General features: G+C 39.0%; 5 protein-coding genes and 1 pseudogene across 7 annotated transcripts in view; 5 read left to right on the top strand and 1 right to left on the bottom strand.

Moving 5' to 3' along the window:
- LOC125471464 (CRS2-associated factor 2, chloroplastic) overlaps window positions 1-2,430 on the top strand; it is a 3,690-nt gene extending 1,260 nt beyond the window's left edge. Inside the window, exons 3-6 of the mRNA XM_048571863.1 lie at window positions 1-210; window positions 646-773; window positions 1,089-1,230; window positions 1,982-2,430. The exon at window positions 1-210 is cut by the window's left edge and continues 16 nt beyond it. Coding sequence (XP_048427820.1) covers window positions 1-210; window positions 646-773; window positions 1,089-1,230; window positions 1,982-2,385 — 884 coding nt within the window. The 3' untranslated portion in view covers window positions 2,386-2,430. The remainder of the gene's footprint in view (window positions 211-645; window positions 774-1,088; window positions 1,231-1,981) is intronic.
- Window positions 2,431-3,031: 601 nt separating this feature from the next.
- LOC125471220 lies at window positions 3,032-5,982 on the top strand. The gene is made up of 9 exons (XM_048571420.1): window positions 3,032-3,372; window positions 3,806-4,160; window positions 4,317-4,350; window positions 4,568-4,768; window positions 4,899-4,988; window positions 5,161-5,226; window positions 5,318-5,409; window positions 5,491-5,538; window positions 5,625-5,982. Exons 2-9 carry the CDS (start codon window positions 3,835-3,837, stop codon window positions 5,740-5,742), a joined length of 975 nt encoding a protein of 324 aa, XP_048427377.1. The 5' UTR covers window positions 3,032-3,372; window positions 3,806-3,834; the 3' UTR covers window positions 5,743-5,982.
- Window positions 5,983-6,550: 568 nt separating this feature from the next.
- Window positions 6,551-7,267, bottom strand: LOC125471221 (cytochrome b-c1 complex subunit 8-like). The gene is made up of 2 exons (XM_048571421.1): window positions 7,083-7,267; window positions 6,551-6,847 (listed from the first exon to the last, which is right to left on the bottom strand). Exons 1-2 carry the CDS (start codon window positions 7,250-7,252, stop codon window positions 6,799-6,801), a joined length of 219 nt encoding a protein of 72 aa, XP_048427378.1. The 5' UTR covers window positions 7,253-7,267; the 3' UTR covers window positions 6,551-6,798.
- Window positions 7,268-11,118: 3,851 nt separating this feature from the next.
- Window positions 11,119-13,851, top strand: LOC125471635 (pyrrolidone-carboxylate peptidase 1). 2 transcript variants are annotated; one of them, XM_048572303.1, is made up of 5 exons: window positions 11,119-11,278; window positions 11,601-11,909; window positions 12,545-12,649; window positions 12,759-12,806; window positions 13,366-13,851. In XM_048572303.1, exons 2-5 carry the CDS (start codon window positions 11,649-11,651, stop codon window positions 13,603-13,605), a joined length of 654 nt encoding a protein of 217 aa, XP_048428260.1. In that variant the 5' UTR covers window positions 11,119-11,278; window positions 11,601-11,648; the 3' UTR covers window positions 13,606-13,851. The 2 variants fall into 2 exon arrangements, with proteins under 2 accessions (XP_048428260.1, XP_048428261.1); XM_048572304.1 differs by having other exon boundaries at window positions 11,131-11,278; window positions 11,640-11,909.
- Window positions 13,852-15,151: 1,300 nt separating this feature from the next.
- On the top strand, window positions 15,152-20,552 carry LOC125471317 (probable polygalacturonase At1g80170). 2 transcript variants are annotated; one of them, XM_048571598.1, is made up of 10 exons: window positions 15,152-17,115; window positions 17,707-17,885; window positions 18,197-18,325; window positions 18,484-18,654; window positions 18,757-18,777; window positions 18,875-19,082; window positions 19,287-19,368; window positions 19,544-19,652; window positions 19,749-19,865; window positions 20,030-20,552. In XM_048571598.1, the coding sequence occupies exons 2-10, from the start codon at window positions 17,733-17,735 to the stop codon at window positions 20,342-20,344; spliced, it is 1,305 nt and encodes a 434-aa protein (XP_048427555.1). In that variant the 5' UTR covers window positions 15,152-17,115; window positions 17,707-17,732; the 3' UTR covers window positions 20,345-20,552. The 2 variants fall into 2 exon arrangements, with proteins under 2 accessions (XP_048427555.1, XP_048427554.1); XM_048571597.1 differs by lacking the exon at window positions 15,152-17,115 and having other exon boundaries at window positions 17,380-17,885.
- Window positions 15,165-16,796, top strand: LOC125471316 (annotated as a pseudogene).
- Window positions 20,553-20,918: the final 366 nt, after the last annotated feature.

Raw genomic sequence — 20,918 nt, 5'->3', positions numbered from 1 at the left:
AGATCATACATCGAGTTGGCGGTGTGGTTTATCTTTTCCGTGGGAGAAACTATAGCTATACAAATCGCCCGCAATACCCACTGATGCTATGGAAACCAGCTGCTCCAGTCTACCCAAAACTTATCCAAGAAGCTCCAGAAGGGTTGACAAAAGATGAAGCAGACGTGTTTCGGAAGAAAGGGAAAAGGCTTTTGCCAATATGTAAATTAGGTACAGGTCCCTACGAATTGTACTGCTCGTTTCATATAAGGTTGTGTTGCTGACTTTAGTCTGCTGTTTTTATCTTGTTTCAAGTAACTTGAGCCATAAGCTGTGAAGCAAGGCTTTTTAAATATCATGACATAGTTTATTTATGGTTTGCTATTCTGAAGCGGTGCAAACTTGATTCTTCTATGCCAGTGGTTTTTGTATTCTTTTAACTTTGAAGCGTTACACCCTTGATCTGTATTAGATGGTTTGAATTGGCTTATCTTTTTCACTGGTGGCAAGCAGCTAAAAATCTAAATCATGGTTTGCAGCTATTAAGTTTGATAATTAACTGTCACTTTGTCTTAGGATTAAGATTAGTTGATGAACAATGAACACTTGATTTTTATAACTTAGATGACTATTTCAGACTATTTCTATGTTTATTCCAAATTGCAGCCAAAAATGGAGTATACATTACGTTGGTGAGAGATGTTAGGCATGCTTTTGAAGGAAGTCCCTTAGTAAAGATTGACTGTACAGGGATGCATGCAAGTGACTACAAAAAGCTAGGTGCTAAGCTTAAGGTTTGTACGCTGCTTCTTTTTCTATTCCTCTTCATCCAGTGTCATTTAGCGTGTTCCTGTACAAAGGCATGTAAGAAACGATAACCTTTTCAAGGTTGTACATAAGCATTGGCCTTTTTCTGTAGTTATATTTTGTTCCTTGATTTCAAAACCTTTCGGAGTTACTTATTTCTATGGATGGGAATTGCTTTGTATAAGTGCCAGATAGCATTTTGAAAAATTGCTTGATGGTATTTAGATACTGCAAAGAGTTACCTAATCATTGTCTAACATTATCCCAGTTTTCTAACCCTCTTAATCTCCACTTGTTTACAGGAATTGGTTCCGTGCGTGCTACTTTCTTTTGATGATGAACAGATATTGATGTGGAGGGGTTCAAATTGGATATCAATGCATCAATCAGCACCTTCGCCTTCAGAACCAGATGATTTTGATATTCTATTATCAACAGAAAGAGGTATGAGTTACATTGCACACGCATGATTATTTTTAAGACCAATTTAGAAATTACTGACCGCAGAATTAAAAGATAACAAAACCATGTTTCAGGAAATTAAAAGATGATTTTGAAATTCTTTATCCAGTTTATATTCTCCTACATTGATTATGTTGGCTGTTAACTGTTAAAAATCAAAGAAAAAATTTAATTAAGCGATTTAAGATGATTTCGGAAAGGCATGCACATCATGTGGGGCCTTCTGTAATCAGCGTCCTAATGCCAGGCCTAATAATTAGAAAAGGCAAGTCGGGATATTTTAGAGCGTCATTTGTACCCAAGTTCAAGGAAGCTTCTGTTGTTTTTCCAATTCTAGTTAAAAGTTAGTTGATATTAGACTTGTGGCTACTAGAGTTGAGTAGACATCCATCGATTGGACTAGCTTTACAAAGTGGAGAAGGCAGGCATGATTGCAACCTGTTTGTTGGTAAAGTTCATACCAGTTACTGGCAAGAGAAGCAATATCCTAGAAATTGCGTTCTTGAGTCCTAAGTTTTGTTGAACATTGATGTGGACAAAGTCTCTACAGTGTATTATTCCGTATACATTGTTTTGTTTCTCTCTCAGTAATAATGCAATAGGAATTCAATTTAATTCGTGAAGCAGTGATTTTCTTCTGTGATTCTAGGCTGTAATGCGTGATTCATTTTATAACGATCCATTTTATAACGCTCCATCTGACTTCGTTTACATTCTGATTATGCTTTTTCAGGCAAGGAAGATGATAAACCTTGCAAGCCTGATGCCAAAACAGTGATAACAAGCCCAAAAATGATGTCTCTTTGGAAACGCTCAATCGACTCAAACAAAGCACTGCTTCTGGATGAGCTTGACCTTGATCCTGACGCACTCTTGAAGAAGGTCGAGGAATTCGACAGTGTTTCGCAGGCGACAGAGCACTCCTATCCGGCGCTGATTGTGTCGAGCGAAGACGGTTCCGGCAGCTCGGTTCAAGTGTTTGAAGAAGACCAAAGGGACCCTTATAGCGAATACGACGACTATATTGACAATGATTACGATAATGAGAGTGATGATGATGAATTTTATGAGAGTGATTCAATCCCCATGGGATCATTACCTGTCGATGTAATAGCAGAGAAACTGGACCATGATTAATTTCGATAAAATCTGGCAAAGGAAGCCTGTGGTTTATAGTTTCCACATTGTTACTTTTTAGTCCTGTTGTAGCGTTTATTTTACCAGCCACCCACATTCTGCAAATATCCGTTAAGATTTGTCTTAGCCGTTCAGATCTTACAACTATCCCGTTGGATCTGTTCCATAACAACCGACAAGTTGTCGTGCTGCTCCGATCTCCTAAAGTAAGGATTGGATAGCCACTCGTACGTTGGGAAAATGCTTGGAAGTTTAAATTACATTTTGTTCCTTCAAATTTAGTTGTAATTTTAACTTCACATCTCATTTTTAAAACATTACAATGTCATAGATAAATTCATGTTTTGATGACGACGTCATATATCCGTTCTTATTAAATGATGGTGTGCTAACGACAGGTCTGTTTCATTTTTGGTTGAAAAACGAGGCTAAATGTTAGTAGGCCAAACAAAATTATTTCAAAAATAAATCTAAACTCGAACATTCCAAATATTTACCACTCGAAATTATTTTGAATGGTGTACTTGTTTCAGGAAAATTGGAACGTAGCACCACCAAATCCCTCGCAATTTTAAATAAAGAATAAAAAACAAAAGAAATAAAGAATACATATCCGATAGCTGATTGTGGACCGGAAGAGGTAAAGTTGATTCTGTCTTCTCTTCCATTTTCTGATTGTTCTCCGGTCCAATCCAATCCCATCCGATCCAGTCCTCCACGCCAACTGCAGCATTCACACACACACAAATGGAAAAAAGTTGAAATCTTCCAAACACCCTCCATTTGCTCTCTCTCTCTCTCTCTCTCTCTCCGAGACAATTGGGAGAAGAAAAAAGAGAAGCAAAGAATCCATCTTTTTTTTAACCTTCGGGAAATTCACCAGCGAAGGCGGACAGGCCTCTCCTTTTGGGAGGAACCAACGTTTGTTATTCTCGTTTTGATGTGATCGCGAGTTGACGACATTTTTGCGAGAAACCCCACTTTAAAGTAAAGAATCTCTCCTCTTCCGCTCCTGAATTTAACCTTGAAAAAGCTCCTGTTATTAATTTGTTTTCTTCTGCATTTGTACTTGGATTATGATCCCTTCCCACTGTAGTTTTTGGGGTTCCATAATTTGTGCTTTACACATCTGTCGAATCGTTATTTGATTTGTACGATGGTTTTTTTACAACGAACTAACCGCGCAACTGATTTTATTTCTTCCCCGAACATTTGAAACTGTTGTTTTTGTTTTGTTAACATTTGACATGTTAACTGTTTTACACAGTTTTTGTCACAAAAATTTGCAGGGTTGTTCTGGTTTCTACCATTTTCTCTTTTATGTTTTTGCAATTTCTGTGACAAATTTGAATACAAATTAGATAACATAATTGGTGGGGCAAGTACGTGTGAAACTTACGAGCTATGAGTTTCTTCACAGGATCATCGAACCATACTTGGCAACCCGTCATGACTGCGGATACAACTGATGCGAGTTATTGGTTGAATTGGAGGTTTCTCATTTGTGCAATATGGATCTTATCTACTATGGTTGTAGCCTCAGTTCTTATATGGAAATATGAAGGTTTCAAAAAATCGAGAACGGGCAGGAGAGCAGTGGATCAGCGAGAAACGGTAGGGACTTTGTACGAGGATGAAGCCTGGAAGACGTGTCTTAAAGGAATACATCCCGCGTGGTTACTTGCTTATAGAATAATTGCTTTTGTTGTGATGTTGGGGTTGATAGTTGCTAATGTTGCTCTTGATGGAGCCGGCATCTTTTACTTCTATACGCAGTAAGCTATCTTATTTATTTGTATTTTTCATGTTCGTGATCTTAGAAACCACTCTTTGAGGAGCGGATGCGCACAAATTTGAAGCTTATTGTGTTAATTGTATATGCGCAACACTCTATATGCTGATGTACTCTATTGGCCTATTGTGCTTAACAGGTGGACGTTTGTTTTGGTCACATTGTATTTCGGGGTATGTATTTAAATCGTCTTGAGCATACCTGCATTTACATTGTAGTAAAGTACTTGAAATATAATATGTACTTTGCTTTTGTACCTTCAACCGCTCAGTTCAATCTTACCACTCAAAGATGCTCATTAGGATTGATGAAATATGAGAGTCATTATGCTTTGGTTTCCTTGAATCACATTAGCCCGAGTTTTAATATGTTCTGAACATCATTTTATAGTATGGATCTTTAGTCTCGCTTCGTGGAATTTATAAGCATCGCAATAGAATTGGTGAGGATGAAGAGCGAGGCGCTTATGTTGCTCCAACACTGGGGGAGAATGGCAATACGTCCAATAGATCTAAAAGTCTTACTCATGAAGAATATCATGGCCGCAAAGGTGCAGGTGCACGCGAATACATCTTTCAAATTATTTATCAGGTAGGTTTTCTCCAACAAGTGGCTGCAGTTCTGGTTAATAAATTTGGACTTGGATTCTTCCAGGTTAGGTAAAATCTGAGCTTCTGTTATCTCAACCAGGTTGTTTCCTTCTCTTTGTTCATGTGTATAGATGTGTGGAGGTGCTGTCGCTATCACTGATTGCATATTTTGGCTTGTTCTGTATCCATTTCTAACATCCAAAGACTACAAACTGAATTTTGTAAGTACGAGGCTGCTAATTTCATTGACATTAAGGTTTCTTATATACCACCCTTACAGTGGAAGCAGTCAAAATTGTTTGTCTTCTTATAGTTTGTAACTAGAGTTGAGTTGCTGTTTTCCAGTAGTGAACCGCTTTTGTTTGACGTGTCTTCCTCTTCATTCAACTGCAGATGATGGTCATAATGCACTCAATCAATGCCCCTTTCCTCCTTGGTGAGGCATTTTTGAATAACATGGTATGTTTGGTTCCTTGTTCGTTTTGACAGCATTTTCTATTCTTTTTTCATGATTAAAGCTTAAAAACTTCTCTCTTCTTCCTCCTTTCAGCGGTTTCCATTGTTTCGAATCGCATATTTTGTGCTGTGGACGGGAGTATTCGTGATTTTTCAGTGGATATTCCATGCTTGCAAATCCATGTGGTAAAACTACATGTCAAATTACTTTTGTTTGAGATTGAAGAAACTTAACTGTAGCTCATAAACATGATAACTTCGATACAGGTGGCCTTATCCATTTCTCGACCTGTCATCCTCGTATGCTCCCTTATGGTATGTTTTTCTAACCTCGACAAACAAATATTGCAGAAACTGGACTGCATGTACATTGCGCCTTATCATTGTCGTCAACCTTGCAGGTATCTTGGGGTTGGATTGATGCATCTCCCATGCTACGGCGTCTTTGCTCTAATTATTAGGATAAAGAACTTGCTGTTGTCAAGAGCATTTCCGGAGTCTAATCAGAACGAGAGATGAGGAAGCGGATGAGAACCGTGTTTGTAAATTCGAGGCTACATGGTGCCAAGACGGCACCACAGATTAATGATTTTTTTGGCCTGGATAAAGGATAAATTTTGGTGGTTCAGGCTTCCATTTGTAATTAGCTGCACTAGATGATTGTTCTTCTGAAGCAGCTATGGCATTTAGACTTGCACATAACAACGTTATGATTGATTTTTCAATGATTCGGTGTAAAATTTCAATTACGATTTTCTAGTTTCTGCCGTGCATCGTTTCTCCGAGAAGTTTGTAACAGGCCACACCTGGGACGGATTGGTATGGAACGAAGGCTATCGTTTCTCCGTCGGGCTAACATATGATCCTTATACATGCACATGAAAGCTCAACCACGATACACCTTCCAGTCCTTGCATAAACTCATGCTTCATCAAACAAATTCACCTGCAGATCACCAAGAGCCGCGCAGACAATGCTGCATTGCTCAAGTTACGGCCCGGACAATCGTTGTCCATGGCATCAACTTTCATTTGATATCTGAAGAGCCTTGCCACAATGTAGTGGCCTCACTCTCATCAAGGAGAGGAGAGCAGAGCAACTTGTATGAAACAAGTTCAGCACCGCGTGATATCCCGGTCCACTATTCATGCCAAATGGAGAGAGAAAAATAACCGAGAGAAAAATAACCTTACATACAAGTCGTCCTCATCAAGAGGTTACAATCTACTAGCAGAGGACCAAGTACCAGCATCAATCCTGCACCTATATCGAATGGTGCGAGGATTTGGTTTCGGTAATAAGCAGAATGCAGTTGCACATTTAAATGTAGATAAATGAAACAGATACTGCAATCTCAAATTATTATGCAGCTTGAATTTGCATATCAGCTTCAAATTACAAACTTGTTTCCAGAAAAATGAAACTCAAACCCTTCTTCATTTCAGGGTCACTGTCATTTAATTCAATACAAACATTCAAATTACAACTAGTGTAATTGCAATCAGAGAACAAAGTTTATCATTGCAGCTAACAAGAAAATTTCCCTATCTTTTCATCTCAAATCAAAGCCAATCTTCAGTACCTGTGTTCCAACTTCTCCTGCTCCTGGTAATACTGTACATACCTGCAAATCCCACCAAATCAAAACCCAAATCATCTACTAATCCACCCAAATCTTCACAATCCCCAAATCAGACCAGTCCCAAACCCAACATGTTGACCATAAATTCCAACAATTCACCAAAAATACTTGCGACCCACTTCAAAAACCGTTACAATTGGGCACTAATGTCATCAATTACTGATTTAGAAACATAATCGGAAAACCCTAATCCTAATTTTTTAGATCGAAGACTTACGAGTAGGTGGCGACGAGAGGAGTGAGGAGGAGGGTGGCGCTGAGCCAGTTCTCGGAGACCTTGTGGTGGATCTTGCCGGTGAGATCCTTCCAGAGGCCGGGCATCACCTTCTGCTGAAACGGCGACAGCGCGTACACCACTGCTCTCATCTTCACCGGAATCTTCCCCATTTCTTCTTCTCAAATTGCTTCACTTCAATGACTTGTCGTCTGTTTGGTCTGAGCTCCTCCGATATAAAGTCCACCGCAATCACACGACGAAACACTCGATGTCGTTTTTGTTTCCGTCTCGTCCGAACTGACGAAATTTAACTGAGTAGGTTGTTTGACAGGCTATACATATATGTACCTAAGCCTTAGTTTCGTTACGAATAAGATCTTCCCACTATGATTTTCAAACGAGGATTTACAAGCGAGGACTGACACGTTGACATGATTTACAAACGAGAACTTACGAACGAGGACTGACATGTTACGAAAGTGGACTGACATCTTACGAATTGATGAAATTTAACTGAGTAGGTTGTCTGACAAGCTACACATATATGTACCTAAGCATTCGTTTCGTTACGAATAAGATATTCCCACTATGATTTTCGAACGAGGATTTACGAGCAAGGACTGACACTTTGACATGATTTACGAACGAGGACTAACGTTACGAAAGTGGACTGACACCCATATCATATTTATTATATAGATCTCTATCCCATCTTGTCTGCACACCTACATACACTTTTACCTGATTTACACACACACACACACACATATATATATATATATTTACCATGTATGTTTCCTGCTCACACATATAATCCACAATGCTAGGCTACACACCTAGTCGGCACATCTAATCTGCACACCTATATATACATATATCAATACACACACACACACACACACACCGACACACTTGATTCTCTCACTCTCTCTCTTTGTAAATATATTTATAAAAAGAGAGTTTAGTCGGTACCACTAGCAGTCGTGCATTAGAGAGACCATATTTGTCTTCATCGTTTTTTTTTTTTTTTTTTTTACCTATTCAATCTCAGATTTTCAATCTTGGATGGGTCTTTGCCCATTCGATCTTGGGTTTTCTTTTCCCACTCGATCTTAGATTCTCGATCTTGATTGCGTCTCTGCCCATCCGATCTTGGGTTTTCTTTCCCCACTCGATCTTATGTTTTCGATCTTGATTCGATCCTCATCCCTTGGTTTAAGGTTTGAATGAAATGCAACTTTATTTATCAAACAATAGGGAGATGTTAACATACATCCAAGGATACACCCTTCGACATGGAAGGAAGACAAAAAGGGATTTACCTTTCAACATTGCTGGAAACAAAAATTTAAACACAGTAAACATAAACACGAAAAGCTAAATGTGGTACTTTCTCAAATGAATTGCATTATATGGGCGCGGCACATACTGACCTGTTTCAACGTGCCTGAGTTTATAAGTTCTTTTTCCGAAGGCTTCGGTCACCTCGTATGGTCATTCCCATATGTGTCCAAGCTTCCCTGCATTCAAATCTTTTGTGTTTTCCATGACCTTTCTTAATACCCATTCTCCTACCCTGAATCTTTTCAACTTGACCTGTTTGTTGAAGTAAGCAGCAACTTGGTTCTGGTAGTTCGCAAGTTGTAGTGCAGCGATTTCTCTTTGTTCCTCAACTAAGTCGTGGGTTTCAAGATTGGCACAGTAGTGCCCACTGGAGATGCAGCAATAGTGGATGTGGCCTGCTTTGATTGGATAAGTTCCTCTTCCTCTAGTCTGATAATTCCATCAGCTCGAGCCATCACCTCCCTCATGTCTAATGGTGGAATTTCGATTAACGACCTACGCATCTTTGTTCCAGCAACACCCTTCTCGGAATGCCAAAGACGCAGTGTGAGAATCACATTCTTCTAGGGTGGACATTTCTTTCGTGAACCTAGTCACATAGCTTTTGAGGCTTTCGCCAACATTTTGTTTAGTGCTAAACAAGATCGTAACATCTTTTCTTGGCCTCCGATTGCAAACATATTGAGATATGAATGCCTCACATAGCTCTGTAAAACTTTCGATAGACCTCAGTTTCAGTTGTCTAAACCAAGTTAAAGATGATCCCGAAAGACTTGAGGGGAACAACTTGCACAGAAGGGCCTCGTTGTCTCCTTCGAGCGCATTCTGCTGTTGGAAGTGGTAAATATGCTCAACAAGATCAATCGTGCCTTCAAACAACCTGAACTTTAGTTGGGTGAACTTGGCAGGTTTTTTAGCTTTCAGGATGTCCTCCATGAATGGTGATTTGCGGATTCCTTTGGCCGTTTCTAAAGCAAGTTCTGCTGGGGTTTGTAACTTGTATCCCTTCACAATCTTCTCAATTTGTTCTCGCAAATCAACATCTTTTACTTTTTTCGATCCTTTCCCCATGTGATCCTCTTTGCCATGATTTTTCATCACCTTAATACAGTTGCTGGATGGCGCACTACTAGAGCTGCCCTCCTTATCTTTCTCTTCTGCACACTGTCTCTTAATGCCGGCCACATTTTCCGCTGCGTTTCTTGCTTCAGCCTTCTTCAATGCCTCATTGGCTATCTTTTTTGTTTCACGTAATTCCCTTATTAGCCTTCTAAATTGTTCCATGGCAAGAATGGGTTCATTACCATGGGATTGAGACCTCGTATGTACCGATCAAGTCCCTGCATCTTCGGAGGCATTCAGAACTTCTTGTGCGGATCCAATCATGTTTGTAACTCGATTTTGTTTTTTTTCCCATAGACGGCGCCAACTGTTGGAGAGAGATTTCTCACAAGAACACAGATTCGTTGACCGCAATTCTCACGTTCGCCAAATCTTTCGCTAGAGATGCCCCTGAATAGTCTTTTTTTGTAGCTTGCCCGGGTGGTACCTGCAAGAGATACTCCAACGCTCAAGTTAATCGATTGATTTTCTATTCTCTGGATTTTCTCAGGTTTTGATTACGTACCTTGTCCTTTGGCTCCTCTCCCTATTGATAGGATTGCATGCTTAAGGATCAAGCACCATGCCCAATCCTCATTCCCACTTCTTCAGTGGTCATCTGTCATATGACTGCATGCTTTGGGAACAAGTGCCACGACCTGTCACCCTCTCCCACTTCTCCTCCGTAGTGGGGTAGTTATCTAAGCACGTTCCCTTGTGTCCGTATATTTCTTGTGGGCTTTTTACCTTGCACAACACTTTCCCCTTGGATGATTGGTAGTGGCCCATGAGTTGAAACCAGATTTTATCCTCCCACAACATCTTTACGTGACAAAGGGCTTAAGTGCTTGCAAAAAAAAAAAAAGCATATGTCATCTTTATGTGACAACCACGATCATTGTTGTTAGAGTCTGATTTGTGTCGTTTTCATCATCTTCTTTCTCAGATTTAAACTTCAAACCTTTCATTTTTTTTCTTCTTTCCTTCCATTGGTCTCAAACTAGAGTCATTCTTAAAGCTCACAAGCAATCCTGATGGATGAAATTAAGTAAAAAGGTCAGATTGTGGCCTGATCTTTTGGAAAAACCTTGAAAATCATAAGCATAATACCAAGCTTTTATGAGTAAAAAGAAATCTCAGGATGGGTTGGGACCATCCTAATCCATTCATGGCTTCACCTCTGTTTAACATAAAAAATTCATCAATTACACGACAGCCGCTAAGTATTTAAAAAGCACACAATTACACGTTCGACACGTGACATCTTTAGATCAATCTATACGTAAATTGACACCTTCAAGGTGTCTACGTGCAGCTATAGCTCATGGACATGAAAGCTTTGGTTGCGTGTGAATGGCTTGACCGAATTTTTACGATACTATGGGCTTGCAGAGTGGTCGATTTGGTTAGGTTTATTAATACATGTGTTGTTTGATGTAAATTAAATAATGGGTTCATGGCAGAACACTTATATGGACCCAAGTATCATTTGATGTAATTAAAGTATATGACGTGTCCCACCGCCCTGTAGGCATTATTATACGGGGGATGAGGAAGACTACCATGGCATTTTCGTAAAAGACTGACCAACAAATGGCTATTTAATTAGCCTCCAGCAAGCAAAGTTAAAGCTTAAAGGCCGAAGAAAGAAGCAGAAGCCAAAGCCGGCTTTTGCTTTCTTCAGTTTGCGGACGGCATTTTCCTTCTCCAAACTCTCCACGGACTCGAGAGCTCCGTCCTGAATTTCCAAGGTTTGCTTTCATCCGACTCTGAATATATATTTCTTTAGTCCCTTTGTCTTTTAAATTCTGGATTTTTCTCTGTTTTTTGTAATGAAATTCTAATCGGTCAACTGATAATTCCAAGGCTTAATTCCCATTTTTGGCTGTAAAAGCACGCATTTTTCGTTATATTCAAGTAAAAAAAAAATGGTGTTTGATGCTTAAATTACTAGTAAACTAGCCTGATTATCTCAGAATCTTTGATGGGATGCCTTATTTGACCAAAAAGATTGTACCTTTATCGAAAACGAAGGTTGGGGTTTTGAAAATTTTGAATTTTGTGTTTTGACAGCGGAGTTTATTGAAGATTGGGAATTGTATTCGGGTGCAGAGTGAGGAAATGGGATCAGAAGGACCAAAGAGTGTTGTTGTTCATGTGAGCGGGTTCAAGAAGTTCCAGGGGGTTGCTGAGAATCCCACAGAGACTATAGTTGGCAATCTGAGGGTGTTTGTTGAGAAGAGAGGGTTGCCTGCTGGTCTTAAACTTGGCAGCTGTGATGTTCTTGAAACAGCAGGAGACGGTGCGCGCGCTGCTCTTTACAAGGCCATGGAATCGGGGATTTCGGCAACCGATTCTAAGAGCAATGAACAAGTCGTATGGGTGAGTGTCTCCTTTAGGATTGCAAAATTTAGTTTCGTTTTCGGGGTTTGAATTGCTAGAAATGAAAAAAGCATCCACATTGTTTTGGGTTGTTAGATAGTATTGTTCTAAATCTGGAAAAGTTATTTTCTTTGGGAATGTTTGGACTCTGTCACCGCATTGGTTTCCTTTTTGGCATTTGAGGAATTAACTTGCAGTATAAAATTTATGCATCTATTGACTTAGATGGTCCCCTTGTGCTTCATGAGTTCATCTTGCTACCCTTGTTTATTACTGTGAGGAGAGGACTGACAAGACATTTTGATCTCTGATTGTTTAGTTGCTTTTGTTAAACACACAATGCACACTTTTGCTTCAGTTCATCGTTACACTATCATGGTCTAACCCCATTCAGCTGCCGTGAATTACATTTTGTTAGCCCAAGATTAAGGCTAACATTGATATCTTGATTCCTAACTTGCCATAAACTTTTTGTGCCTCACTGGAGGCTTCTTGTCAGGTTTTGTTGCTTTGCAGATAAATGTTTTCATGAATTTGTGTGAACAGATTCCAATACACATTTTTATGCAGAAACTTAATTTAACAGCAGTCCTCTGTATGTTGTTATTATCATTTTAATTTCGTTGCTTCTTCAGCTTCACTTGGGGGTAAATAGTGGGGCTGTAAAATTTGCTATTGAGCAGCAAGCAGTAAATGAAGCCACTTTCCGCTGTCCAGATGAGTTAGGATGGCAACCTCAGGTGAGTCTGATTCTTCCTATTTTAGCGGTGTTTCCGTATTTTACTTTACCAGGGTTCCTATTATCTTGAATTTGTTGAACTTAGTTTTCTTTTATTGCTCTTCTTCCAGCAACTACCAATAGTCCCTGAGGATGGAGGAACTTCTCGAGTGAGAGAGGTATTTGTACAATCTATTTGCAATACTATATTTATTATTCATAAAACACAATTTATCTTTTGTCGAATTTCGATATGCTGTCAGAGTCGGGCATCAAATACTTAGGGTCAGAGTTCAATGTGTAGTTTCACTTTGTGCTGAATTAACATTTTGCAGAATTTTTGCGTTTTCTTATATAAGCAACCGAGGCAAAGGCTTCAAGCCTTCGATGTTGCAGGGTTTGACATTGATTTACGTGGAATGTAATGATATTGTCACGTATTGGTGTGCTTAGTTTCCCAATCAATAAATTGGTAGATGACTTGTGGATGAACCCTCGTGACTGATTCTACTAATTCTAATTGAAACTGAAAGGGGAACTGCTGCATAGGAAGTTTTGCTGTATATAAACAAATTAATTGTCCATCTTCTTTTAGGTTTTGAGTGAATCACTAATACTGGACTTGGCATAATGTGTCGTCATCCAAGAAACTATTTATCATGCTCATGTAGTCATCTCGTCCCCCTTCTGTCTCACGTGTCCATGTGTGCTAACTTTTCCACCATTTGGTTCTTGAAGACATGTTGCTCGACCGAGGCAATCCTTAAGATATTGAAGAAGAAGGGATATGATGTGGCAACATCAGATGATGCCGGGCGCTTTGTGTGCAATTATGTCTACTATCATTCCCTCCGTTTTGCAGAAGAAAAGGGCCACAAATCTTTATTCGTCCACGTTCCTCTCTTTTCCAGAATCAATGAAGAAACTCAGATGCGCTTTGTGGCCTCCCTTTTGGAGGCGATTGCAGCTACATGTTAATGTTATTGATCTGAAAGCTTGTTGTGTTTTTGGCCTTTTGCTGCTAAATGTAAATCAATGGTGTCAATATCATTATAATTGTGTAATACTTGTATGAACTTGATTGCTGTTTGCTTATGGTGAGGAAAATGGGTTTCCTATTGTCCGGGAGGTGTCGTCGTCGATGTAAAATAATGTTCGTCGTCCATGTCTTGTGACGGTTCGAAGATTTGCTCACTTTTTTTCTACGTACTCTTTTTTTCTGAATGTTTCATGGCTGTTCATTTGCATATTGCAAGCAAAGTTTGTCTTGTAGGAATCAAATAAATAAAGCACAATTTGCAAGCAAAGCAAAGGTATTCACGAGATCTAATATTCTAGTGGATATGATATTGAGTTTATACTGATATGTCTCGGTTGAAAACTCTCCATTTTTCCAAATTATGTATAGTTTTAATCCTTCCTCCTCTTAATATTAGTAAAAAAAATTTTAAAAAAAATGTATTCAAAATGTGTTCTTCGAGCTTGTTATCAAGTTTGTTAGGTCAATGTATTTTTTGCAGATGTGAGGTAGTCGGTTTGAACTATGTTCTTTTTTATATTCAATTTTTAAATTTTGCCTCTTTGTCATGGTATTTTAGAATATCGTCAATTACACTTTTCGTTATAACAATTTAGAATACTAACGAAGAGTAGTTTAGAATATTGTCAATTTCACTTTTAGTTATAACAATTTAAGATATTGATTAAGAGTAATTTAAAATATCGTCAATTCACTTAGCATTGTATTTGTTTAGAACATCACATAAAAAATGACACCAGAACGACAAGGAGGGTAATGAAATTGGTCTTTCTGAGATTTGCATAACTCTTCATTTTGGTTCCTGAGATTTAAAATCAATAGAAGTGATCATTAAGATTCCCCACCATCAATCATTTTGGTCTTTCTGCAAAAAATTATCTTAAATAAGGATTAAAATGATAAAAATACTCTCAATTTAACAAATAATAGACCAAAATGATTTGAAAAAAAAAATGACGGTATTTTTGTCATTTACTCTTATTTAATGAAGATTTTTCATAGAATTACTAAAATGATTAATGATGAAATCTCATGAACACTTTTATTGATTTTAAATATCATAGACTAAAATGAGAATTGTGCAAATCCCATGAATTATTTTATTTAAAAAGCCAATCGGTCAATAATTAATCCGAACCCGAGATTAATACATTCGAATGTTGTCAATTTCACTTCCGAGAGCCGGATGCCCAATGCGGATTACTAGGTCACTGTCTTCCGTACGTTTCAAAACAACGTTTGCGCCAAACGTTAACGTATCCACAGCTTCGTCAGCGTCGTCATAACTGCGTTCAGACTCGTACTTTGAACCCAGTGTTCGCGACCTAGTTTAATCCAACAACCAGAAAATCGACGGCTTGATAAAATCCGGGGACTTGAACAATGCTGTCAAACTGTTCGATGAAATGCCTGTATACGATGTTGTTACCTATAACATGCTTATTCTGGGCACGGGCGACTTGGGTTTCCGGAACAGGCTTTTCACTTGTACGCTGAAATGGTTTCACAAGGAGTTAGAGAAAGTGCGTCGACGTTCTCGTCGGTTTTGGGTGTTTATAATGACGCAGGGTTTTGTAGAGAAGGAATGCAAGTTCATTGCAGGGTTGTCTCACTTGGGTTCGGCTTGAATTTGTATGTAGGGAGTTCACTTGTTGATCTTTATTTCCATATGGGACTAGACAATGCAGCTTTGAAGCTGTTTGATGAGTTGCTGGACTGAAACTTAGCTGTTTGGAATGTGTTGTTACGTGGGTTTTGTGTGTTGTGTCGGGTGGATGAGTTATGTGGTGTGTTTTCCAGGATGGAATTGGATGGTGTGGATCCAAATGTGCTTACTTTTTGTTATTTGATCTGCGGACGTTGTAGTGGGAGGCTTTTGGAAGCAGGAAAGCATCTACATTGCTGCATTGTTAAGGACGGATGGGTGGAATCGAATACATTCGTTGCCAATGCTCTGGTGGATTTATACTCTGCTTGTGGGAGCTTGATTGATGCAACAGAAGCATTTGAAGCTATTCCGAAGAAGGTCTACACCAAAAATGGTTTACCACTTGATGCGCTCGAGTTATTTGCTGAGATGCAGTTTTGGGAGAAGAGGCCATCGATCGTAACTTTGTTTGTATGGTTTTTGAATTTAGCTAGTAGGACTGAGAATTTTGAACTTGGAAGGCAGATGCACTCTTATGTTGTGAAGTTGGGTTTTGGTCACGGTGGGAATGTTTATGTTCAGTCTGCTCTAATAGACATGTACGGGAAATGCGGTGACATTGAAAGTTCAGTGTCTATTTATGAAATTGTTCATGAGCAAACGCTGGAGTGTTGTAATTCTTTGATGACCTCTTTGTTGCATTGTGGTGTTATTGTGGACGTGGTGGAAATGTTTGTTTTGATGGTTGATGAGGGAATTGGCCTTGATGAAGTTACTCTATCCACGACCCTGAAAACCTTATCTATTTCTGATTTGGCAAGTTTGGGAAGCTGCAAATTGGTAACACTGTTGTGCAATAAAATCAAGTTTTGAATCTGATATTGCGGTTTTGTGTTCACTAATCGATGCATATGCAAGATGTGGCCATGTCAAGCTTTCTCGGAAAGTTTTCGAACAACTTCCTTTACCAAATATCATTTGTTTTACATTGAAAATCCATGGATATGCCCGGAATGGAAGGGGAAGCGAAGGTCTTGATTTGCTTCAAGAAATGATCACAAGGGGTCTCACACCTGATAAAGGGACAATCTTAGGTGTGTTAAGTGGGTGCGACCATTCAGGACTGGTCAAAGAAGCAAGATTTGTGTTTGATTCAATGAAAAAACTATATGATATTTCTCCGGACAGAAAGCATTTTTCGTGTATGGTTGATCTCTTAGGCCGGGCGGGTTTGCTAGAGGAAGCTGAAGAGTTGCTGCAGCAGGCACCGGTTAATGGGGACTGTGATGTGGAGCTCGTTATTGCTAAGTTGTAAGGTACACAATAACGAAACAGTCGGAGGACGAACTGTAAAAACTTTATTATTGGAGTTTGATGTCGAAGATCCAGAGTTTTGAATGCAAGCTTCAAAATTTTATTCTGAAATTGGAGAGTGTGACACTGCAATGCAAATCAGGGAAATTGCAATTGCAAGAAAAGTGAAATGGGAGATGGGTCACAGTTTGGTTCGAGGTAAACAGTCACCATCACTGCTAACATTTTGAAATGATGAAACCACCTGATCGGATTCTTCTTTGACCCCACTGTTACACTGTATGGAGAAAATCTTAGGTAGGGGTTCCGTTAACCACCTCTCACAGAAACACGGGATCCCTTGTATTTTAATCCCACTTGACTCCACTCGGTCCCACGCGATCCTACTTTGTATGAGAGTTGTCCTAATCAAGCAGTCTCACCGGAATTCTCTCCACCGCATGATGCTTTCAGCTAAATTTTCACCTAGCTGGCCCCTGCTTACGAGGTTTACATCTTCTCAATAGAGTTACTGTTAGTCTGTTACTATTATGTTTTTCTATTTTTCGTCTAACTAACTCGTTGACCTTTTCTTCTGCTTATCTTACAAGAAAAACATTTTAGATTTTGTTGTACGGCACTGCCACTGTACATCCAATCATTTTATTTCAATTTTTAAATATTCAAATTGTCCTTAAAAATCCTTAAAAATCGATTTTTCCAGAAAGTATTGCACTCTGCTGATATATCTTTACTTTCCCTTTATCCTGAAACAGATTCCTCACACTGAAACCCCTATTACTGGTGCATTTTTGTTCACTAATTTTAGAGTAAAGCAAGCAACAAAGATTTTCCCTTGCTTTAAGTGTGGGCTTGTAGAAAATGTAACATCTTCATCTACTTCCAAGCCAAGCCATTTTATCCCAGAAAACCCTTTGCAATTCTTAAACTAATCTGTACGTATAAATGGTAACCCATTGTTCATTGAAGTTATATGAATCGATCGATCTTGCAAAAAAAAAAGAAAAAAAGACAAGCATGGATAAATTCTCTGCGGTTTTCGGTTTTGGTATGCTGATAGCAGTGTTTGGAGTTGCAGGAAACGTGGTGTCTGACAACAGTTGCATGCTTCATGAGCTTGAAAGTTTTCACATAGAAGAAGACAGCGAGCTGGATGTTTTCGACATTCCGACATGGAAAAGTGAACGAGGTTGCAAGATTCTTGTTAACGTGGATAGCTTTGCTGCAGTTGGAGATGGAGTTTCTGATGATACTCAGGTGAGCATACACAGCTGTATAGTTGGTCACTTTTTTTTGTCATTCAAATGCGCCTCATTTCTTGAACAATTAGAACCACTTTTAAATACTAGTTTTGCCAAAATATTGATACTCAACTTTTGAGACCAATAAACTGAATGAATATTATACAACATATCGTGATCAGCAGTTAATTTATTGGAAAAAGGACATGACGCTTCACAGCTCTAGCATGTCTGAACTTTGCCAATTTTAACCACGAAAAATCATTTACCCGAACTGTTTGCCATAATTGTTGACATTTAATCCTTTTACAATGCCATTATTCTTAGGCTTTCCAGAAAGCCTGGGGTATCGCTTGCAATACAACAAATGCAGTTTTCTTGGTACCCCAAGGGCACCAGTATCTAGTGAATGCTACAAAATTTCAAGGGCCATGCGAGGATAACCTAATCATCCAGGTAAAACCTTTCTTGATTTTAGTAAAGTTAGATCCTTGTAATCCATCTTCGTTCTAATCATCAATGATAACTATTTATATTCCATCTCTTTATACCTCTTTGCAATGGTATGAAAATATGAAATGTTCATGTTTGTAAATGGTACGACTGATGCACAGATTGAAGGAACTATAGTAGCTCCGGATGAGCCTAATAACTGGGATCCGAGATTTCCACGAACATGGCTTGATTTCACTAAATTGACCGGAGTCCTTTTCCAAGGGGATGGCGTTATTGACGGCTCAGGCAGTAAATGGTGGGCCGCATCCTGCAAAAAGAACAAGACAAATGTAAATCTTCGCATATTATCATTTCTACTGTATCCAAATACTTAAATCCAGACCATTTACAATTTCATATTGATTTATCTCTGTTTCCTTTTTTTTCTACAGCCTTGCAGAGGGGCACCAACAGTATGTACTTTTCCTTCCGATGCAAAAATGAATTTATTTAAATGACATGGATCAGGATGATCGCTGGATAGAATTTAAGTTGGGTTTTTATTTGCAGGCATTTACTATTGATAAAAGCTCAGCTATAAAGGTAAAAGGCATCACCATCAAGAACGCCCAACAGATGAATTTTGTCATCTCTCATTGTGACGGGGTGCGAGTTGATGCAGTATTAGTCTCGGCTCCAGGAGACAGTCCCAACACTGATGGAATCCATATCACAGCATCTACTAATGTGGTTCTCCAAGACTGCAAAATTGGAACAGGTTCTCAAACTTTCTTCAATATCATTTCTCATATCACTTTTCATAACTCAAAAGCAGGAACTGGAATGGTAACGAGATCAAATTGGTTATATGAAGAGAAGAAAGAATATCATAAAATAATATTTGATTGGGTACGAAAGAAACAATAGTTTACACTTGAAAGGCGCTCAATCACATGACACATTGTATTTCCTGTTGATTAAGGGGATGATTGCGTCTCAATTGTCAGTGGTACCTCCGGAATTAAGATGAAGAGAATCTTTTGCGGACCAGGACATGGAATCAGGTATCATCTACTTTTGTTGCAGACTAATGCTACAGTTTGTGTCTCATGTAGTCATGTCCTCCCAAAAGAGATACAAAGCAGGCTCAAATTAGTCTTTCATCGTTTAAAATATAAGTAAATGAAATGAAAATTGTTATTCTCATTACCTTTATTGGCACGAAATTCTGTTACTTAGCATCGGAAGTCTTGGGAAGGGCAACTCCACTGACATGGTCACAAAAGTGGTCTTGGATACGGCATACCTCAGGGAGACGACCAATGGCCTCAGGATTAAGACTTGGCAGGTTTTTAATCTATTAATTGGATTTCTTTATTTTATTTTTCGGGTTGTCGATGGATCCCCTATGGTAACATTCGCTTTTTTGCATTTGGGTATATAGGGTGGTTCTGGTTATGTACGTGGTGTCCGTTTTCAGAATGTAAGGATGGAAAATGTATCAAACCCGATAATCATAGATCAGTTTTACTGCGATTCCCCCAAACCTTGTCAAAATCTGGTAATGCTCTAAATTTCTTCTTTCCTTCACCTCTGAATTCTCAGCCATTTGACTCTGATCATATATAAACTCCCGAACTCTTCACTTAAATCAATCATAACCAATACCCCGTCAAATTTCTGTTAATTGTGATTGTGTTGCTTTTCTTTGTCCTTACATTTCAGACATCAGCGGTGGAAATAACCCAAGTCATGTACATGAACATTTCTGGAACCACAACGAGTGCGAAGGCCATGAAATTTGCCTGCAGTGACACAGTTCCATGCAGCAACATAGTCCTGACTGACGTCAACTTGGAGAGGGAGGACGGCCAAGTGGAAACATACTGCAACTCTGCGCAAGGCTTCGGGTATGGCATTGTGCATCCCTCAGCAGATTGTCTGAATTCCCATGACAAAGACTCTACAATCACCGATCAGACCGCTGAAGCTGAGCTCGCAGATCTCACTAGGGCGGATATTGTGCACACGGAGCTCTGATTTGGCTCCCTATATGCACATAACTAAATAACTGTTTGACAGCATACAGAACAGGGTTAATGAGCTTGTAGAGTGCTCTCTAGCAATGTAAAGGAATCTTGGAGGGAGGTTTAAGGGGCAGTTGCGGAGACTATTACTATGTAGACGAATTATAGTTATAAAACTGATCACTGCAGATGATTATTATAAAGAATGATTTCCAACTACACCCGTCAAAGTTTTTGAACCAGAAATTCTCTATGCAGAATGCGTTGTCGCTTTTTCTAAGACATTGACGCATTGAAAAAACCGCACTTCCACTCTTCATTTTTTCAACTTTGATCTTATTTATTGATAGTAAATACTTAAATCTAAGCGATTAAGGATTAACCAAACCGAGAGCCTTGCCCATTATTATCACTATATTCAGAAATGATCTGACTATGAAATGCGTTTCGTTTTTGGAATAGGGACAACTAGAAAATTAATTTGCAGACAAGGACGATTGAGGACCACTGGGATATTCGAACCCGGTCCAACAAAAATTCTGATTTGTTATTTGGCAAGATGACATTCAGAACCCAACAACTACAAC

The sequence above is a fragment of a genome, unplaced genomic scaffold (genome assembly GCF_019419815.1).
Source record: "Pyrus x bretschneideri cultivar Hongxiangsu unplaced genomic scaffold, Pyrus_bretschneideri_v1 Contig6, whole genome shotgun sequence".
NCBI classification, from domain to species: Eukaryota; Viridiplantae; Streptophyta; class Magnoliopsida; order Rosales; family Rosaceae; genus Pyrus; species Pyrus x bretschneideri.
Note: the sequence above shows the minus strand (reverse complement) of the source record. Positions and strands in the feature narration are given on the sequence as shown.